Source organism: Macrotis lagotis, chromosome 2 (assembly GCF_037893015.1).
Source record: "Macrotis lagotis isolate mMagLag1 chromosome 2, bilby.v1.9.chrom.fasta, whole genome shotgun sequence".
Lineage (NCBI taxonomy): Eukaryota > Metazoa > Chordata > Mammalia > Peramelemorphia > Peramelidae > Macrotis > Macrotis lagotis.
The window spans coordinates 274,213,630-274,235,811 of record NC_133659.1 but is presented as its reverse complement, the minus strand read 5'-3'; the positions used below and the strand labels follow the sequence as shown (position 1 = coordinate 274,235,811).

Genomic DNA, 22,182 nt, shown 5'->3' with positions numbered 1-22,182 from the left:
TGAGAGAACTATAAATAAGTAAGTATGAAACTAAATTTAATTTGTTTAACAGTCATTGTTGGATAAGAAAGGTAATGAAACATGATAAAGAAGGAAAATATATAGCCACAATTTAGTCTTGTTACTCTAAAACCTTATGATTTTCACAGTGATTTCATATATATATTTATATTTAGCTTTTTTTACTTAGTAATTAAAGAAATTTAAGTTTGACAGTCATTTCCTAAAATACCAGAGTATATATATTTCTTTATTAGGAATTAGATGTATGAATGAGAAAATTTAGGTCTTTCACTCTTTCTACTACTGGTAATGTAACCTTGGCCAAGTCACTTACCTAAGCCAGGTTTTTCAAATTTAAAGTATGAATAATATATATTCTGCCTAGCTTACAGGTTGTTGACTCAGATGAAACATTGTACTTGAAAGTGCTTTGAAAACTTCAAGTAATATATACATATATTAACTATAAATATGTATTGCCTTGTTTTTTGTAGAAATATTATGGCTCTACGAAATCATCTTATTTCAAGTTCAACTGCCACAGACTATTTCCTACAACCGAGAGACTACTTCATCATTTTCCTGCTGATTTTGCTACAGCTCATAATAAACTTCATGTTTAAGTAGAATCCCTTATATAATTGATTCAACTAAATGGAATGATTAGATTTAGCCTGGGACCATTTTTCAAGTTGGTTTGAACTTTATTCAAACAATTCAATATTTCTCTAAAGAACCTTAGAGCTAAGTTTTGACCTCTCATGCCTTGTGTCCTTAACTGGAACAAGAATTGTCCTATCTGGTTAACGTGAAAATTGCGTAAGTGCCAGAACATTTCTTGTTTTTATCCATGTGTGTGCATATGTGCTGGTGTGCAGTACATATCCATATAGGTCCTGTAGGTATTTTTAGTTCCTGAGGATAGTCACATAGTCTATTGTAATGTTCAAATCTGTAGTCATGAGGTCTTGTTAACAAACATACTGTTAAGTTTGAAAAGCTATATACAGTGATCAGTTTTCTTCATAAAACAGGCACAAAACTTTATTGATGAAAACTTACAATATGGGGGAAAATAGAGAAATAGTTCTAGCTAAAGAACTTGCTGTACTGTACACAGATCACTTCCAAAGGGCCTAATTTTTTACCCTCTTTTCTATTAAAATAGTGACACTGGATCAGAAACCAAATTCACATGAAGGATTTTTCATTTTATTTTTTTCTGTGAGGACCCTTAGCATATGTTTAAGTAAATTTTTATATGGACATGTTTATGTATGTACACATAGAAAAGTCCCTGTGTCTAGTAATTTTGCATCTTTCTTGTCATGTTTTATGATGCCCCCTTGAGCACATCTTAGAAAATATCTGTAAATTTATCTCTTTAAGCAAGACCTAACAATATTAATGGCCTGCCAGCACTTCCACCATTAAGAATCTAAATTTCAGAAAGACAAGAGAACTTAATTTCATTATAGTAAATTGGAAGAAAACTGCTTTGGGTATTAAATTAATCTTTGCTATCTGAATTTTTTTATAATGTGTTTCCTAGAATTCAGCAATGACTGCTGTCTGTGACTTTACATACAGCCTACAGAATTTAAAAGGCTTAAACAGATGAGATAATTCAGGTTATATCACCAGTAATTGACTTGTTTTAGGAATAATTCTTGAACTTTTATTTATACCTTACTTTGTTTAATAACACAGAAAACTGTATAATTACCTTTAAAGTTTTTTACTTCAAAAGCCAAAAGGAGATAGAAAATGAGAGATAATGGCCTGTATATATTTCTGTAAATTGTTTCTTTTTTTTTAAATCACTTTTAAGATGCATAGCAGTGTTAAATACACGAGAAGATTACTCTTAGTAATTTAAAACCCACGTCAATCACAGTGCTGTAGGATCCTGTTATATGTTTTAAGCTTCATGATACAGTTTAGTTCTTTAATTTAAAGGGTTGAACTTTTTTTGGATTTTTACAAGTTTTTTATAGTACTCAAAAGCAGTTTTTGTGAGTTACTTAAATATATAACATTTAAATATTTTTTATAGTCTTGAAAATACAATTCTGAGATTTATCGGTAATAAGGGCAGAGGAGGAGCAAGTCAAATTTTGACTTTGACAGAATAAAAACTACAAGTCAGAAAGAGCAGAGTAAGAGATGTATGATGAATTATGAAAACTGAATAGATATATTTTACAGATCTGAGTGTCCTAAGTAGAATGCTTAGGTAGTATGAATCTTGCATGCATATGAATCCAATTTCTCATGCATAATTAGCAAAAAGAAATGAACCCATTTAATCAGTTGGAAATAATCATATAGGTAAAGATAAAAAGGTTACCTGTATCAAACATTTCCATATTAGTAACCACAGTATTGCAACTTGTACTTTGTATTTTCTCCACTGCCAGCCTCTTTCTATATATCTGTTGGTGTGTATAGAATGCTATTTTATAAACAGTTTAAAAAATTATTTAAATTAGTATTACTATACAAATACTACTTTACTGTCACATTTCAGTTTAAAATTGAAACATTTTTGTAGTTGAGCTGATGGTGGTGTGTAGTTGGTTGCTAGATCTATCTCTTTTTAGTCTTATGTTTGTATATTATTGTTAAGATATAGATATGTTGGAAAAATATTCCTGACTAATCTAAAAGGTGATTGTTTGCTTCATTTCTTCCTTAATCCCAGTTTTATGACTGGCATAATACGATCTCATAATAGGTTTAATTCCTGACCCAGGAGGCAGAAAATATTTCATGAATCTTAGAAAAGGAAAAATTAAAATTTTTCATGACTCTTTTATTATATGCTTAAAAGCACATATCCAACCCAATATTTCTTAATATTTTTAGTCACATGAAGTTCCTTTCTGTGAGCTGAACACGACACTCAGGAATTGGTGGCTTAATATAAACCAATGCTCATAATAGGCTTGGTATAGGAATCCTTTAAAACACATGTTTAATGTTGTATTTAGCCATAACATGTTGTTGACATTGAATGTCCTTTACTTAAGAGTAACCTGTTTTCCTTCTACACATTGATTCATAAAAAAACTGATTGCATAGTCTGCAGTTGTCTGAGGCTGGTGCCTCCTTTTGTAAGGTCAAGGATTAAACTCCTTAAGACCTGTTTTATTTCATTACTTTCTTTTTTCCGAATAGAAATTTAAAGATGTTATGTTTTTGTTTTTAAATGTTAACCTTTTTCTTTTTTTGTGAGATGCATTTGGCCTATCAAAAGAGAGTATACAAGTCGTGTGAAATGTTAAGTAGTTACAGCAACAGAAAATTTTTCTTATATTTCACATGTCAGTACTTCTTTGCAGCACTTATAAAGGTACAGTATAGTTCTATTCACATTAGCACAAATAGCCATCTGCATTCCATTGAATTTTGCCTTTTAAAATATAGCACTTATTTAATATTTATGCTTTTGTGCCTCTAGGAAATCGTTTTTGCCAATTGTATTTACTGAGAGAAATCTGAATTCAAAGTATTTGTTAACAATTGAGTGATTTTTTTTCCTCAAAAGGGTCATTGTCACTTTATTTTCTTTTATAAATATATTTAAATAGTAATGCTGTATTTTTATAAGGGTTTGTCTAATTACTGTCCTTAAAGTATATCCTCCATTCTTCAGACATCACAGAAATAGATTTGTCAGATTATTTCTGAGTATTGTAAATAAACAGTGCCTTTTTGATACATTAACACTGTTTGGGGATGTATAAGAACTTGTCAATTTGTGCCATATATACATAAAAAACAACTTTTGTGGGAGGCAGTTACTTTTAACTTTTTGAAAACTATCTTGCTTTAGTCAAATATCTAAGAAATGTATACAATTTCATTTTTTTCTAGTTTTTAGTATTTCTAGTGAGTGGTAAACATCTGTGCTGTTTGTTTTCTATACAGTGAAGGTATAATGCATTGTGGTGTTATTGAAGAGCCATTAAATGACATCATAGATTATTTTGAATTTATTATGTTAAATATACAAAAAAATTAAACTTAATATTTAGATCTAAGTTGACATTTTAAACCATTGTAAAAAACACATAGAAACTAATACATTTACATTCAACTTTTACTTAAATGGGAAAATGATCATTTAAAATGCATAGCCTGCCAGTAATATGTACTTTTATTTCATTTTGTTCTCTTTTGTTACTTTTAACATATATTGCTTGTTTTTTGTACTGTTACATTTTAAAATTGAAAATGGACTGTTAAAAGTTGTATAGGACCAGTGTCTCATTAATCTGATTAATATATATATATGTTTATATGAATGTAAATATATATATATATATCAGAGCCACAAAGAAACCCATGACAAAATGAATGTGAATGTTCTTCCTAAAATATTTATTTAGAAAAATTATTTCATGTTTCTGCATCTATCATGTAAAATTATTTTAGTGTCACATTATTGAGAGTTATTTGACGAAAAACGCGATGTAACATTCAAGATAAGGAGCCACAAAAATCCGGTTGGAGTTTTCACTCTCGGGCATGCGCAGCGTGAACCCAAGCTCCACAGCCTGTTCCTGACCACTTGTAACTTGGGGCACTACCACGGGTCGATAGTTCTGGATGATTCCTAGAATAAAGCCATGTTCTCTGCAGCCTCTGCCTGTGAGTGTCGGGGTCTCCGAGCCCCTGGAGGGGCGCAGGGGGCGCTTCGGGCCCACCCTCCCGAGCCACTCTAAGCAAGGCCCGAGGCTTTGGCCGGGAGGCCCCGGGGAAGGAGAGGAAGGACACCTGCGGCCCGAGATGGAGGCCCCGGCCCGGACCCCACTTCCGGGGGGAAGGAGGGAGGGCCGAGAGCCGGAGGAAGCCCGGGGGTAGGGGAGGCGGGGCGAGGAAGGGGCGGAGATCACGTGTGGCGCCACGTGACCGCAGGGGCGGGGACAAAGCTTGTTCATGGCGGGTTTCACAATGTTTACTTGGTTTTACAACACTGATTTTCACTATCTCAACTACTTAACATTTTAAAGAAAAAAATTAATAAATTGAAAAAAGTCTAAAACTACATGCAGCCTTGGAGGTATAAAGCGGCAGTAAATGAGCATGCGCGTGCTCTAGGGGCTGCTAACTCTCCCGAATCCCCATTGGAGGGAGGGCCACCGCGAGTGCATGCTCCAGAAAGGAGAGGGCTCCGCTCTACCCGCCCAAGTCCTTCCGGCTCATGGCGGAAGTCCGCATCACGTGCTTGGGGGCCGGCTTCCGCCGAAAGGCGCCTGGCTCGCGAGAAGACAGAGGTCAATCCCTCGCCGCACCCGCTCCAGGAACTGCCACGGCGAGGGTGGCGAGCATGGCGCTCGGCGGGCTTGGGGTCGCGCTGCAGGCGGCCGAGGCCCTGGAGAATGTCGTGAGCGGCTGCGTCGGGCCCGAGGGGCGGCAGGTGCTGTGCACCAAGCCCACCGGCGACGTGCTGTTGAGCCGCGACGGGGGCCGCATCCTGGGGGCGCTGAACGTGGCGCACCCCCTGGCCAGGTAGGGCCGCGCCGCCCGGTCCCCGCGGGGCTTCCATCGGCCTGGAGGAGCCTTTTGTAGGAGGGAGTGTCAGGATGGGAGATTCCGGGATGAAATCCGGCCCCTTTGTGGCTTGGTGACCCCGGGGAGTGAGCAGTTACATGTATGAGCCTTCACATGGGATGCATGTGTGCATCATGTGTGTTCTACATAGCTGTGTTTGTACATCGACGTATAGAACATAGGTCACGATAAATAAATAATGAACCCCAGCTGTAAGGAAAGCCTAGAGGCTCCTTGAAGCCGGGATTGTTTGTCAGCGGAGAGCTGGGGGGATGAGGAGGCGTGGAGGCAATGCTCGTGGAGTGACTGAAGCACAGAGACCATCGAAACAGCACCGGCCCTGGAGTCAGGAGCACCGGAGTTCAAATCCGGCCTCAGACATTTATGATTACCTAGCCGGTTGGCCTTGGGCCACTTAATCCCATTTGCCTTGCAAAAATCTAAAAAAATAAAAAAGCAGCACCTGCCCTCCAGGAAATGAATATATATGTACATATATTCCAAATAGATGAGGTCTTGTACAGAAGATAGAGTTTAAACCCAGGCTCTAAAAGAAACGTAGGGATTTTTCAGAAGTGAGAAGAAACTACATGGCTATTTTCAAATAACAGCTAGGATTAGACCTCTACATGCTGCAAAATTTGTTTTTATTGATTCACATGATGTTTTGCTGCCCCAAAGCCCCTCTTCCAATAATATTAAAACAACATTTTTCCCAACCAAATACTGTCTCCCTTTCCAATGAGTTTTTATTACTTTGAGTAATATTATAACAAAGGGTTCATTTTGTTTTGAAAATTTAAAGCTAAATGTTTTCATTTCTATTACGGACATATAAACCATATGGATCTTGATTGCTTTATTTTTTCTTTTTCAAACAGAATGATAGTGAACTGTGTTTCCATGAATTGGAATGTGACTGGAGATGGTGCTAAAACATGCGTTATCCTTCTTTGTGATTTACTCCGAGGACTTAAGGCAGTCACTGATGAAGAAAGGACTTCTTTTGGGGGAAGTATTCAAAGGCAAGAAAGATACTGGAAAAATTGTTGCCAGTGGAAATACATTTCCCAAACAATTTTGAAATCCCAAGCACACACGTTAGACTCCATTCTGGCTCAATATGTGAGTAAACACTTTTTGTCTATCTTTTCTACTTCTGGAAAAGAGAAAAAGTGTTGTAGGAGCTCACTACAGTCACTATTAGATGCATATTTTTGTGGAAGAGTGGGAAGAAATAATCAGAAATTTATTTCACAGTTAACGTGTGATTATTTTTATAAATATTTGAGCCATGCAGATGGTAGGGATGAAATGATTGATTTAGTAGATGAATATTTTCTGGAATTGTGCACTGGTGTCACAGGACTTCCAGTTTCAAGTTCAAGGATTATATCAGGGTTTATTATTCATAGAGATTTTTCTGTTTACTGTCCAGCAGGTGTGATATGAGAATAATCATTGTAACCGAATCCATTCAACCTGCACTTTCTACTGCTCATTCTGAGTTTATTGTAAAAGCAGAAGCACAATTTCAGGCATCTCACCTTTGGATTACAGAAAGGACAAAAACTATAATGAAAGATTTGTAGAGTAAGGGTATAAAATTGCATGTGTCTAATGTAAAGCAGCAGGATGCAGTTATTTATTATGCAAAACTGAATGGCATATCAGTGGTAGAGTGTCTAGCATCAGAAGAAATTTCTCTCCTTTGTAGAATCATTGCTCTGTCACCTTTTATGCCATCATGGAGCACTTCACAGTGTCACATTTCTGACACTGCAGTAGTGAAATTTTGTCAGCCCATTATGCTAAAGTCTAAAAGGTATGTTCATCTTGGCTTACTTTGCACACACTCTTTTATACCTCACTGTTTGATTCTTTGTGGACCTGTCCAAGGTCTTACTGACCAGCATATTCATGCTTTCCATGGAGCATGTAAAGTACCTAGACAAGTCTTTAAGGCACTTTATCTCAGTTACAAAACACAAGGAAACAAGCCAAATGAGACCTCAACTTCTGATACTTCTAGAGATAAGAAACAAAATCACCATTTGATAGAAGTTTATAGAACTTTGTTTGAAAGACAGTGTCAGAACTTAGTTGTAAATAGTAAAGACAATCCACCAAGAACACAATCTCATTTAATAGACTCTTCAGATTTGGTACTCTCAAGTATAGAATCGGAGAATGATATTCCAAGTACAACTCTAACACACACACATAAAATAAAAGGAGACTTTGAATCCCTAATATGTACGTATCCCAACAAAACTGGGATTAATAATGCCAAAGAACCGCTCGTGGCTATCCGGTGTAGTTATAACAATCATTCCCTGACAGAAATTTCTGATGAACATTTAAGTGTCACTGAACAGACTTGCAAAATGAGCAGTACAACCATAGGCATGACATCAAAGGAAGCATTTCAGAGCACTTCAAAAAGTTACTGTACCTCCTTTATACAGGCTGGTTCTGTTCTACCAGTAGGTTGTCACTTTGAGATCCTATTACATTATTATCTTCTTAACTATTCTAGACAGTGCCAAAAACCAGAAGTAACTATGATTAGTTCATTAATAGCTAATGCATTGCTAAGTGTTCCAAATACCCTTTATATGGCTAAGAGAGGAAATAAAAGCTTTTGTCATGTGTACTTAAGAACTATGCATGCTCTACAAGCTAAGCAGTGGATGGTGGGAGGTCAAATGGGCCTTGAATCAGTAGCTTGTAAATACTAATTACTAACATCAGTGCTTTCCTGGTTGTCAAAGCTCTTAACTATTGATTTAATCATCAGGATTAATAAACAACCACAAAAGACTGGTGATGATGAGACAGAAGAGGATGTGTAAAGATAGCAGTTTTGTTCTCAGTGGGTTTTTTTTTAATCTGCCTCCTTCTATAAAGGACAGATGGAGAACTGTCCCTCAGTCTAATTCTTCTAGGCTCTCCAAGATGAAATCATAAGATTATTAGTCATTTTGTGGGCAGCTAGGTGGTGCAGTGGATTAGAGCACCAACCCTGGAGTCAGGAGTACCTGAGCTCAAATCCGGCCTTGGGACACTTAATAATAACCTAGCTGTGGGTCTTGGGCAAGCCACTTAACCCCATTTGCCTTGCAAAAACCTTAAAAAAATGTCATTTTGTGCCTAGAATGGTGAAAAATGAAACTTAAAGGCTTTAAAAGCCTTACACATTTGTTTGGTCCCAAACTAGGAATATTGTTCCATGTGAACTATATCTGTTTCTTTTTCTCCTATGTCTAATCTTATAACTGTGTTAGGGGGAGAAGGGTATAAGAGGTTTTGTTAATCTCTTCATTTCCCTCTTTTCCATTTCCTTTCTATCTTTGTATATTAACTGTTCATAGTGTAGGTCAGAAAAAAATATTTTTATTTGCTGTATTATAAAATTCCACACTATAAATTTCCCAACAAATATCAGGTTTTTTTAAAATACCCTGCCCTTAATTATATAGTTCTATTATATTTGTTCTATAACCATATTAATAAAGAACAAGTTCACATAATTTTATTATGGTTCTATTTATATTTCTTCAAATATTGTCCATCTATTATTTCACAACCATAAACTTATTGATTGGCCTGGGTCATTGATGGAGGAAAAAATAACTTAGAAAATTACTTTTTTTTTTTTCTTGGAAACTAATGGCTCAAGGCAGCTAGCTGGTGCAGTGGATAATCTGGAGTTCTGGAATCAGTACACCTGAGTTCAGATCCATACTCAGATGCTTACTGATTGTATGAACCAGGGTATGTCACTTGACCTTGGTTGCTTCCAAAAAAACAACAACAGGAAACTAATGACTTTAATCTAAACATCAATTAACCTTGGCTTTAGAAGTATGATTGTAATTCATTTATTTTCTAATTGTTTTGCTCACTGTGTTCTTATCTATTGAGTAGTAAACTCATTGAATCAAATAATTTTAGAATGTATGGTATAAATAGATATATGAACACTGAAAGAATAGTAATATTTTCAAATATCCTCATTTACATTTATTTTCATTCTAGGTAGTTCCCAAGTTATTAGCCAATTTCTATAGACATTATTTGGGATGTTCTATATTTCCCCTTGAAACATTGTAAATAGTACTTCTATTTCTAGTGCAGAGAATGCTACCCCTAATATTAAGCCTATTGTGGGTTTAATAAGTATGTTATAGTTGTAAATAAATGTTCTAAGTTATTTCCTTGCCATGACCCTGGATATAAGTAATATCTCTATTTTGAAAAAAAAAAATTGGTTAGATTGTGACTTAGGGTCATATATCCAGTCACAATCAGAATTTGGATTCATGACAAGACCCATGAGGTAGGTATACATACTTTCTTTAACACCTTTATTTTTATTTTTTGTCTTTTACTCAAGGGCATCCCATGTAGAAGATCTCTGTTTTAACACTGGTCATTTCTCCTGATCCACCCCCATACTTGCTAGGCCCCTCTTTACTACTAACTCTTGCTTTAATCTGCAGCTCCAATACCACCTTCTTTGCTGTGAGGTAGGTAAGGGGAACTTTGTAGGATGTTAAGTGGAATGTCAAATTTACACAGGTATGAGGAAAATTGGGTCCTAGGTCCTCTGACTCCAAAGATTTTTTCCATTATACTATAGTACTTCTGGGGTCATTGATGCCCCTAATAAAACAGACTCCTTGAGACTGTGACATTTTTCATTTTGACATTTTCATTTAGCATAGTACCTGATTCATAGTAAGAATTTAGTAAATGATTTTTTAATTACTTGGGTCCCTTTTCATTGCTGGAGCTAAAGCTTGCCTTTCAGCCCCACCTTTTATTTTCTTGTTCTATCATTTGTTGGTTATGTTTGTCTCTTTGGAGCCTGTCTGGGATTTTTTTTCTGACAAAAGATACTGGAGTAGTTTGCCTTTTCCTTCACTAGCTCATTTTACAGGTGAGAAAACAGGAACAAACAGGGTGAAGCGATTTTCCTAGGGTCACAGAGCTTCTAAGAGACTCCAGGTTCAGAGCTCTAATGTTCTCTGGTGCCACCAGCTGCCCCTTTTTTTCAGCTACTACTTCCTTTTTGATTTGGCCCCGGAAGAAAGTATGCTTCAAGTTATAAGATGCTTAAGAATTGAAAGAGAATTCAGAAATCATCTAATCCAACTCTTCCCCCACAAAGCATCAATCCATTCTACAGCATCCTGGATAAATGGTCATAGCTATTTATGATCTTTAGACTACTGCCTGTGTTCTGTGATTGCAAGGCAGTGCAGTGGATAGAGCACCAGATCTGGAGATGGGAAGATATAGCTTCAGACACTCAATAATTGTGTTGCCTTGGACTAGTCTCTTAACCTCTCAATGTTTAAGTTCTCTCATCTGTAAAAATGGATATAAAAATGAATATAACATAATTATATACACAAGTATAAATATGTAATATATATCTTATATGTATTGCACATATATATACCACATACAAATATATATTGTATATAAATACTAAAACCTCCCAGGATTTTTGTGAGGATAAAATAAGGTAATGTTATACAGTACTATATAAGCATTACCTATTATCATTACTAGGATGCTTTTCTGTATGAGTCAAAAATTGGACTTGGAGATCATACTAGCTGTGTGAATCCTGAGCAAGTCACTAATCCTCTGTCTCAGTTTTCTCATCTATAAAAGAGGGATTATGAGAGAACCTTCCTCCTGACATCATGAGAATCAAATGGGAAAATTGTAAAGCAGTCCTGTCCCTGTCTATAATTTCCACCCATTGGTCCTAATTCTGACTTCTGTTATCAAACAAATTAAAATCTTTGAATATTTGAAGGCAATGATAATGTCACCAATCTATTTTTTTGCAAGACTCCTTCAACCAAGCCTCATATGGTATAATTTTAGTCTTCACACCACCCTAAATTATCTTCTCTGGATGCATGTGCCACTGGTTGAAGCAATTCATTAGTTTGGGGACCTAGATTTCCTTTGGCCATTCCCAGATCTAGTATTTTGCAATCTGTTTTCTAGGCCTCTGAAACCCCAACCTTGATAAGAATTGGTCATTTCTGTCACTGTTATGAAAACTTAGGTTTAGGCAGGAGAGCAGTATTCTCTCTAGCACACAGCTTACGAAAGTATAAATTCTGGACATATTTTTCGTAATGTCAGACAGTCCTGCCTTGAAGGTGATTAGATAGACCTTACCTGTCACAAGTGGACTTGAGCATCACCATCAGCTTCCAAAGCCCAGGAGGCGCCTGTGAACTGGTCAAGGTGTGTTTATGTCAAACAAACCTGTCCTCACTCAATCAAGAACCTGGGTCCTGTGCTTTTCCTCATCTCCTCTCCTGCTCCAAGTTTGTGTCAGCAAATTCTAACACTGACAAGACTGCCTGGTTCCCCGAAGACAGGAATTGTAGGAATGATCCGATGTTACCCTTGATCCTCTTCTGCCATTTATAAATGTTGGGTAGTAGTCTTCCACAGCCTTCACTGAAATGTAGCCATGGATTGAGGCCTTCTGCCTCTGAAACAGTGATGTTGCCAAGGAATACAACTGCCTTTGAGAAATGCAGCCACCATATTACTCCTATGGCAGGATTGGAGGAGGGCCTAGCTACTCCAAAAAAGGTGGGATGCCCTAAGCGGCAACAAGTCTGATAAAAATCGTGTTTATGAGAATTTCATCTATTAGCTGCCTAGTTCCCTTCCTCACCTCTGCTGGTCTGTTCTCTTGGCTTTCTTCAGGCCTTAGCTAAAAACCACAGCTTCAGCAGAAGGTTTCTTCTGGTGAGTGGCACTTCAGAGCCAGCACTTCCCCTTGCGCTTAAATCCATCTAAATTATTCGGGGTATGTCCCCCATTAGCCTAGGAGCTCCTCTAGGGAAGGGATTGTTTTCATTTTATTCCCCAGAATTTATTACAATCTCACCCACCAACAGATTGCCAGACTATTGTACATGCCAGCATGTCTCTGAGTGACTTATACTCAGCAAAGCCTCATGGTGGGCATAGGTAGTCCAATATATTTCCTTTGGATGTGATGGAACCTGAGATGGTATTGAGGTCAGAACTTCATTATTTTCCTGACAAGTTCATAAAAGTTCTTACAAAGCCCTAAATGTGTTGGCACTTCTAGACTTTAGATATGAAGACAAAGACAAAACCAGCTTTGCCTCTGGTTCCCCACATGGAGGAAAACCACACATACATACTTGCCTTCCGTTAAGGGTTAACTCCAGCTCTTGCCTGCTTCTAACGTTTCTAAATGATGTGATAAAACATTGATTAATTTATTGGGGTCTCCTAGAAAGAAGATCATTTTTCAGGAAGAGATACCATAAAACAATAAAACATACAATGCCTGGACAGAATTGGGATATCTTTGAAAAACAGTAAATTCTTGTGTTTTGTCCCTGAAGAAACCCTTTCAAGATGATTTTTTTCAGGGCAATGGCCAGCACTTCCAGTTTATGACCCTGTACCTATTTTACCCCTGCTTTGCAAGGCAAATGGGATTAAGTGGCTTGCCCAAGGCCACACAACTAGATAATTATTAAGTGTCTGAAGTCAGATTTGAACTCAGGTACTCCTGACTCGGGGACTGGTGCTCTATCCACTTGAGTCACCTAGCTGCCCTGCTTTTCATTTTTTTTCTTCAATAAGATAAATAGTGGAATGACCTGGGAGTGAACCAGAATAAATTGCCTGTAATAACTGACAATTTCCAAATTGTGCTTTATAAATGTACCATAAGAAACTTTGAATATGAAGAATCTAGAAAAACATGAATAAAGTGAAATAATAAGTCAATATGCAATGCCTACAGCAATATATGTGGAGAGAGCAGAAAAATCCTTTTCTAAGCCAGGATCCACAAAAGTAGACCTGATCACTCAGGAATAGAATGGAAGGAATTAAACACTTGTAGTAAACCCAGTTGATAAAAAGTTTACTTAGCAGTAGCTTGAAACAAATATTCAGCAAGGATGCAGCATTGATTGAATTGGGAGCTCTCTCCTCCAAAGTTAGGATGGTTAGAAAGTATCAGACTTGGCCATTGACTCCTCACATGTTGGTTTTTGTACTTGGGCAACCCTGAAGTTTGGAGCAGCTGGGTGAGAGCTAGATGGAGCTTTGGGCCGAGTTCAAATGTGATGTCAGATACTTTTAGCTTTGTGATCCTGGGTAAGTCACTTAACTCTGCCTCAGTATCCTCATCTGTAAAAGGAGCTAGAGAAGGAAAACAGACCATTCCAGTATCTTTGCCCCCAAAACTTCAATTGAGTCACGAAGAATGGGACAAAACTAAAAAAAAAAAACCCGTACAAATAGCTTTTCTTAAACATGCAGCATTGCTTTTCCAAGCTAAAGACTGACTTCAGTATCCCATTGATACACTCAGCAAGTATCTGGTCCAGCAGCTGATCCATTGCATAGAGTCACTCACTGCCTTTAGGGCTAATTAATGTTTAAACAGGTCCAGAAATTCTTTTAAATTTCCTTAAATCAATCAGCAGGGGCAGTGTTTCTCTATTAATGGGACCTCAGTTAATGGAAAATAAACCATCAGCTATTTCTTTACAGGCTAAACTTAAGGACTGCATTGGGAAAGTGACTGACTATTGTCCCCCAAATCTTTCCTCTACTAATTCCTCCATGGTACTCTTAGTTACTCTCTTCAATCTTTCATGTCACTCCAGAATAAATGGTATTGAAATATATTGAAACATATTTTAGTTTCATCCCTTCTGGAAATTTGTAAGCTTTTAGAGGACAGGAATCAAGTCTAATTTTTGTATCCTCAATGACCTGTACTAAGTATTACAGGTAATAGGTGATAAACTTTTATAGGATAAATGGAAATGAAAATTAGATTATTTTCTATGAATTTCTCAAGGATTACTGAAGAAAATCTTCATACTTTTCTTAAGTGTGACCCCCATCTCCTCCAGGGAGTAAGTCAGATCACTTGCCTGATCCTGTTCAGTAATAAGGACCAAGGACTTTCTAAAATTCACTCTCAATAGGTATGTGCACCGCCCAACACTAGAGTTTACTCCAAGGGGGCTGCCAAGCTCCATCTGGACTCAGAAATCAAATTGCCCTCTTAGGGTTAGGGTTTGGGGTTAGGGTTAGCTTTAGGGTTATGGTTAGGGTTGGCAACATTCATCCAATCAAATCATGTTTTTTCCCACATTCTGTTCCAGAAAATTTCATCTGATACTCTTCCAGTCACTTTTAGAGTTATGATTATTTATATAATTGTATAATCATATTAGAAGTGAATAAAAACAAATACATCAAAGCATCATCCAGTGGGTATTTCCTCATAGTCTTGAAAATCAAGTCAAATCCCACTTTCCCCTTAAAATTTTTTTTTTTATTTATTTAAGACATTGGGGTTAAGTGACTTGCCCAGGGTCACATAACTAGGCCAAATCCCACTTTCAACACACAGTTTGGAACTCACTTCTTCCTCCAAGTTCTTCCAAGCTTCTCCAGTGGGATGGTCAAGGAGGTGGTCAATATGGGATTTTCCTAGTCATGGCAAAATCTCCCATAGAACGCTCACTTGTTCTCTCTCTCTCTCTCTCTCTCTCTCTCTCTCTCTCTCTCTCTAGCTTGAGCTCTGCCAGCATTCTGGATTAGATACTGATTTCTTCATCCTAGTGACCCATCCATGTGCCTTGATCCTCTGCCCACCTTTCATACTGGGAAATGTGAGGGAAGTGATTTTCTTACAGATGTAGCTGACCTAGTTTTTCAACCCTATTTAAATGGCTTGAGGAAAAGAGTACGCAAGGATTCCTTTGAGAGTCTCCATTTCCTCAAATCTTCCCTCATTTTCATTTTCCCTTTTTAAGCCACCTACTCTTTTTTTGGTCATTTACCCATCTCTCAAGCTTTGTGGTTATTGTCCACAAGGCATGCTTTGTGATCAAGGCATGCCTAATGAACATTATAGCTCACGTTTATATGGTATGTTGAACTTTCTGAGTGTTTTGCATAGATTATCTCATATGATTTTTTAAGGTAAATTTTGAGTTTCAAATTCTACCCCTTCCTCCCTCCCTCCTCTGAGGCAGACTGCCTGTTTCATCATGAGTCCTTTGGGATTGTCTTAGATCATTGCTAAGAAGAGTTAAGTCATTCACAGCTGATCATTATACAATCTTGCTATTTACCATGGACAATGTTCTCCTGGTTTTGCTCACTTTATTATCAGTTCATGGTTGTATTATCTTGCTTGTCATCTCTTACAACACCATTTCATTTGATGCTCACAATAACCCTGTGAAATGGTTGTTATTTTACAGATAAAAAAAAAAGTGAGGCAGAGAAAAGTTAAGTGGCTCAGGATCACAGAGCTTATAAAGCTAAATTTGTAATTTTTGACTGGAATTCACCATCCTATTCACATCACCACCTAGAAGCCTCTATTATATCAGGTATATGTAGACCATTTGGATGCAGCCTGAAGGTTAACAAAATCATCAATAACAAACCTAGCAACTTTAGTGTTAGGACAGTCCTAAGTTCAAATCCCACTTCTATCCTATGACCATGAGCAAGCCATATAACTATAGCTTTCAAAAGTAGAAAGGGGTCTTAGAAACCATCTGGTTCCAACTGTCTCATTTTACAGAGGAGTTTAAATGATCTACCCAAAGTCATGTAAGTAGTAAAAACAAAAAAAAATACTCACAGTAGTAAGTGGTATCACTGGTTTTTCTGAGTGTTTTTTTTTTTTTTTGCAAGGCAATGGGGTTAAGTAACTTACCCCAGGTCACACAGTCAGGCAATTATTAAGTGTCTGAGACCAGATTTTAACTCGGGTCCTTCTGACTTCAGGGATAGTGCTCTATCCACAGCAGCATCACTGGTTTTCAAAGCCAGGTCTTCTGATTTCAAACCCAGCCCTCTCTCCTCTGCCCCATTTTACCCCATTCTTTGGGGCTCACTTAGCCCATCCATACAAATATTGCTATTGTATTATGAAGATCAAGTGAGATATCACACATGTGGAACATGGCTGAATTGGGCCACACTCATTTAGGGTGTTACATTTTATCTCCCTCTATGTTCTCTGAAAAGATTTTTGGTTGTTTCTTTTTTAGCTATTGACTCCCCACACCCTATTTGCCAAGTGCCAATGACTAACATCTGAGTTTCAGTTAACATCAGATTGGTTTTTACAAGAAATATTTACTTAAAAGATAATAGGAAGACATTTCCCTCTGACACCTTGAGGGAAGAATCCCTTCTACATGCCCATTCTGGGTTGAATCAATAGCTCCATAGCATTGGTTCCATTGAGTAAAGTTCCAAAATTGCTCCATCTGGACTCCCTGGGATTTTCTCCTCTGGGTCAACCTGCAACACCCAACCTGAATTCCCGAAGCTACAGGAGATCCCACTCCCTTAACATGGAATAGAAAAGAACAAATGAAAAGGTCAAAGACCCAAGTCATTCCAAGGCTTGAACTCCTCTTCCTGTCAGTGGTCATCTTCTCCAAGGAGGGTGTAGTTGTAGGAAACTCCTCTCACTACCAGTCAATATTTAACTCATGAGCTCCTTCCCTTTCAAATTCACCAGGCTGCCTTCAAAACTAGTAATATCCATCTGAGGGTTTATGTTTGATCATCTGGACTTAGGCAAAGAAATCTCAAGCAGAGGATGAAGCCAAGACCTTGAGATCCCACCTCAGATTAATATGGATGAACACATGATCTTACTGGAATTTGAGAAAATAACATTTCTGCTAGACTAGAAGATGGCCATTCCTCTGCCATATTCCTCCACCCCTCATGGGAAGTCCCAGAAAGACTTCCAAGCATATGCTCAAAAGTAAAATAAAAGAGAGTAGAATATATTTCTCCTTTTAAACTGATGTAACACCCACCCTTCTCCCCAACTCACACCTATGCATACCAGCTTTAAGAATGGGGTGGAGGCAGCTAGGTAGTGCAATGGACAGAGCACCAGCACTGGAGTCAGGAGTATCTGAGTTCAAATTGGGCCTCAGACAATAATTACCTAGCTGTGTGGCCTTGGGCAAGCCACTTAACCCCATTGCCTTGCAAAAACCTAAAAAAAAAAAGAATTATGGGGTGGAAGGAGAAACCAAGGGCCACCCATTGTTTAATGTTCCAAAGAGCCAGGACCTTCAGTGCTGTTCCAAGATACACTGGGTATTTTCTTCTCCCTAGGTTTTCTTGACCCTGCAATTTCTTGGTTTTCTTCCTACTTAGCTGCTCTTTTACAATCCCTTTTGTTGGTTTATCCCTATCAAGCCTCCAAACTGTATATGTACTTCAAGGATATCTCCTGGGTCCTTTTCCCTTATGGTACTATATTCTCTCTCTCAATGACCTTATCAACAAGCTTGGACTTAATTATCATCTCTGCTGATGAATCACAGATCTATATATCCTACTCTAGTCTTTCTTTTGAGTTCCAGTAATGTTTTGCCAATTTTTTATTAAGAATTTCAAATCCTAGGTTCCAACACAACATATACAAAATTCATTATCTTTTGCCTAAAACTTTACCCTTTATTCAAACTTCCCTAATTCTGTCAAGGGTACTGTCATCCTACTCGACCCAGATTTACAACCTGAGAGTGAGTCATTCTCATCACCATAGATGCTTTTTGTTTTTAAATCGCATTCATTTTTCCTCCCTCCCTTGCCTACTGAATCTTTCTTTGCAACAAAGATTTAAAATAAAGAAAAAAAATCAGTTCAACAAAACCAACTAGTAGACCAAGTCTGCCAAAGGTTTTTGCATCCCCATATCCACCTCTGCAAAGGGAGGAAATTTCATTTTCTCAATGTCACAGACAACTTGCTTGTTGTAATTATACAGTTTTCATCTCTCTTGGATTTCTCATTTTATTCATCTAAGTGACTTCTAAAATGGCGCTCAAATCTCCCAAAACCTCTATTCCCACCAGACAGACTAAACTTCCACAACCAACCAGCTGTCCATTCTTGCTAGCCCTATCTTCACATCTCTTACATCTCTCTCCTTATCTTGCTCAACCACAACCCTTTTCACTTCTTTCCTAGATGATGGCAATAGTTTCCTAATTGATCTCCCAGCATCTGTTCTTTCCCTGTTCCAATCTATCCTTCCCACAAGCATTAAAGCAACTTTTCTAAGGCACAGGTAAAAATGCCTTAGGGTTCAAATCTTTTTCAATAAGGTCCATTTTTTTTTTCTGTAACTTTTTGACATTGGGCAATTCATTCAGTTTCCCTGGATCTCAATTTTCTCATTTATATAATGAGAGAATTGAAATAGATAGCATTCCAGATCCTATTACCTCAAAGACCAAATATGAACTCCTCTGCTAAGGATTTAAACCTTTTTACAACCTGGTCCTAATCTACCTTTTCAGTTTTACCATATATAGTCCCCGTTTATGCACATTATAGTTCAACCCAACTGTCTTAATGTTTGTCCCTCATCTCTATTTTACTTACCTCCATCTCTTAGAATTCCCAGTTTTTTCTAATGCTTCATGAAAACATTACCTTCTACTTTGGATACACAGCCCCCAATTAATCTTGTATTTATTTCATGTATGGTGTACACACACACACACACACACACACACACACACACACGTGAATAGCTTGTAAATTCCTGGAGGGCAGGACTTGTATGACTTTTGAAGTCATAGACCTAGCAATTAGAATAGTAGTTGGTACATAGTAAGCTTGTTAATTGAAAAATAGTACTTTTTCTTAGAGGGTGACTGAATGAGCTATCATCTAAAATCTTATTTATTATAAATAAATGTTTATATACTATTGAATTAACTATTCACTATTATTAACTGTGACTAATAAATAAACTCAGAATTTAGCAGCAGTGTTTTATGTGAGGACAAGATGATACTTTTAATTTCATAAAAAGTACAATTTTATTTCTTCTCTGCCTTCTTAGGAGAGAACTCATCACTAGAGTAATAAAAAGAGGGAATATGATTGTCTTTCTGATTTTAATTTATTTTTGTTATTTACTATGTGAGTCTCTGCTCATAAGTGTTAGGGACTGTTGTGTGTGGGAATATTGTAAATCTTCATCACCTGGTGCCCTTGAGCACCAGAACATTGTTTTACTAAGTGCCAGGGGAGTGAGAGTGGATTAGAGACTGGAAAGGATATTTAAGCACTTGTATTTTGGTAAATAAATAGAGACCTTGGAGTACAAAGAGAGAACTTGTCTTCCTTGTGTCCTGCCCCTTCAACGCACACCTGGGGAAAGATGAGGGAGTCCAGAAGGGGACTCAAGACATAAGATGAATTCAAAGTGCATTACTAGGGTTGTCCAGTTTTTCCTACCACCATATCTCAGTAATAAACTTTTCTACTTAATCAGTTTTAGTCTCAAATTTGTACTTAGGAGACTACTGACTTGCAGTCCTTTATATGTAGAAGGGAGACTAACCAACCACCCTATATCATCCCATATATACTCCTATGTATAGTTTTAAAGAAAAATTGGTATTTTTACTAATATCTCCACTCCAAAGGAAAAAAAAAAGAAAGAAGGAAAATTAGAACAGCTTAGGGGAGGATGAATGATTGTTAATATTTCCAGACAATTCCTAGAGGAAGAAAACTTTTTTTTAAAACATAAGACTTTAAAAAAAATTATTTACTTCTCTTCCTTGGTTTTAGCTGAAGGCGACTAGGTGATACAGTAGATAGAGCCTGAAGTCAGGAAGACCTGAGTTGGAATCAGATCTCAGATACATACTTGTTATGTGTGACCTCCTCAACTGTAAAATGAGGATAATGCAAAACTCACAGGGTTGCTCTAACAATTTTATATGAATCACTGTAATAGTTGATCAAGATTTGGGAGGAGAGAAGCTTAAAACTTAATATTAGAAACCTCTGCTGACTGAAGAGCAATAGGAAATTGTGGATGTAGATTTTGAGGTTACAACAAATGGCAGGGAGAAAAGATGATGTCATTCATGAAAGATTATCCAAAAAGATAGTCTTCAGATGAAAGAAAGAAAGAAAGAAAGAAAGAAAGAAAGAAAGAAAGAAAGAAAGAAAGAAAGAAAGATATAGGATGGATTTCCATTTTTCAGTTCTGATATAAAGATTTGAAGAATCTTTCACATGGAAGGGGGAAACTTGGGATTTCATAAGGCAAATACAGTTTACTTCTGGAGAGTTATCATCATCATCTTCATTATTATTTATGATTTTGTTTTTAAAATCACATTCATTCCCCCCTCCTTTACATAGTGGGCCCTCCATTGTAACAATAATTTAAAATAAAATTTAAAAATAAATTCAACAAAACCAACCAACCTATATACTAAATCTACCAATAGTCTATGCATGCCTATGCTCATGTCAGCAAAAGGAGGGAAGTACATTTTCTCAACTTTTATTACAGGACAAATTTGCTTGTTATATTACACAATCTTCCACTCTTATGAATCTCTCATCACATTCTTCCTGGTGAATTCTAAAAACACATTCCTGTTATTCAGGTCTCCCTACCTGGCTACTTCACCAAATGACCTAGTCTCTTGAAAAGACTGAGGCTATATAGCTTACATTTTTCTCAGATCCTCTGATCTAAACATCAAAACTGGGTCCACACCATTCTCACCACCTTCTCTCACTCTTAGAGGATATGATATCCTTCCTCTTCCCCAAAGCTAGCCTATCAGATTACATCTTTTGCCTTGTTTCTTGACAAAGTGTTGCAGGTTGCTCTCTGATGCCAAGCCACAACTTTAAAACAAAACAAACCAAATGAGTATTCTTCTGGCCATGCTATATGGCAATCCTTTATAATCAAGCAATCCCAAATTCAAGGGGGGAAAAGCTGTCAGAAGCAGGAAGTCAAGTGACTTTAAAGAAAAATATTTTGGTTTATTGTTGTTTCTATGTTTAAGATTATAAAATAAGAAAGGAAACTAAATGTCATCCAGTCCCATATTCTCTTTTTATATGTAACCATTGGCTCAAAGGACAAATTGTATGATATCCTTTCTTCTTTGATGAAGACTTATTACTCAATACCTTTCAATTGAGTGAAGGGCAATTGGAATTGGCACAAGCAAGAAAGAAAAGATCTTGGGATCTTTTAGCTTCTAGCTTATATAGAGAAGATGCACAATGACAACCTCTTTTCAGAGAGAGAGAGAGAGAGATAGACTCTAGGAGGAAGCCAATGTCAATGGAATCATTCTCCATTACATCCCTATCCTTAGCTTGTTAAACTAAGCTTCAGAGAATTTCCTTTTTGATGACACTTGGGATTCTCTCTCTTAGTTGAGCTGAGTTACCTTGATCCTAAGGAGAAATCTCAATAAATCTCTCTTGTCTGATTTATATTCTCATATACATACATATGTATGTATATGAGAATACATACCATCTTTGACTTCTGTTTTGGTTACAATTTGGGTAATTGAATTTATTTACTCTTTGTTTATTTTGTCAGAAAAAAACCCTGCATTTAGTTTCTTTTTCTGATTCTCATATGAATTGGGGAAGGGTATTTCCACACTAGAAATCCCCCAGGCTACTAAGATCATGGACCTAGATAAAATAAATAAATAAAAATCT

The 22,182-nt window shown here is 37.1% G+C and overlaps 1 protein-coding gene across 1 annotated transcript; it reads left to right on the top strand.

Moving 5' to 3' along the window:
• The first annotated feature begins 455 nt into the window (after nucleotides 1-455).
• LOC141514972 (BBSome complex assembly protein BBS10-like) lies at nucleotides 456-21,771 on the top strand. The gene is made up of 2 exons (XM_074226185.1): nucleotides 456-5,520; nucleotides 6,444-21,771. Exons 1-2 carry the CDS (start codon nucleotides 5,213-5,215, stop codon nucleotides 7,012-7,014), a joined length of 879 nt encoding a protein of 292 aa, XP_074082286.1. The 5' UTR covers nucleotides 456-5,212; the 3' UTR covers nucleotides 7,015-21,771.
• The last annotated feature ends 411 nt before the right edge of the window (nucleotides 21,772-22,182 follow it).

Excerpts from the sequence above, each read along its gene's own strand:
- LOC141514972 (XM_074226185.1), top strand. The coding sequence starts at position 5,213 with ATGGCGGAAGTCCGCATCACGTGCTTGGGGGCCGGCTTCCGCCGAAAG. Across the intron at positions 5,521-6,443 it reads GTGGCGCACCCCCTGGCCAG|AATGATAGTGAACTGTGTTT; the intron begins GTAGGGCCGCGC and ends TTTTTCAAACAG.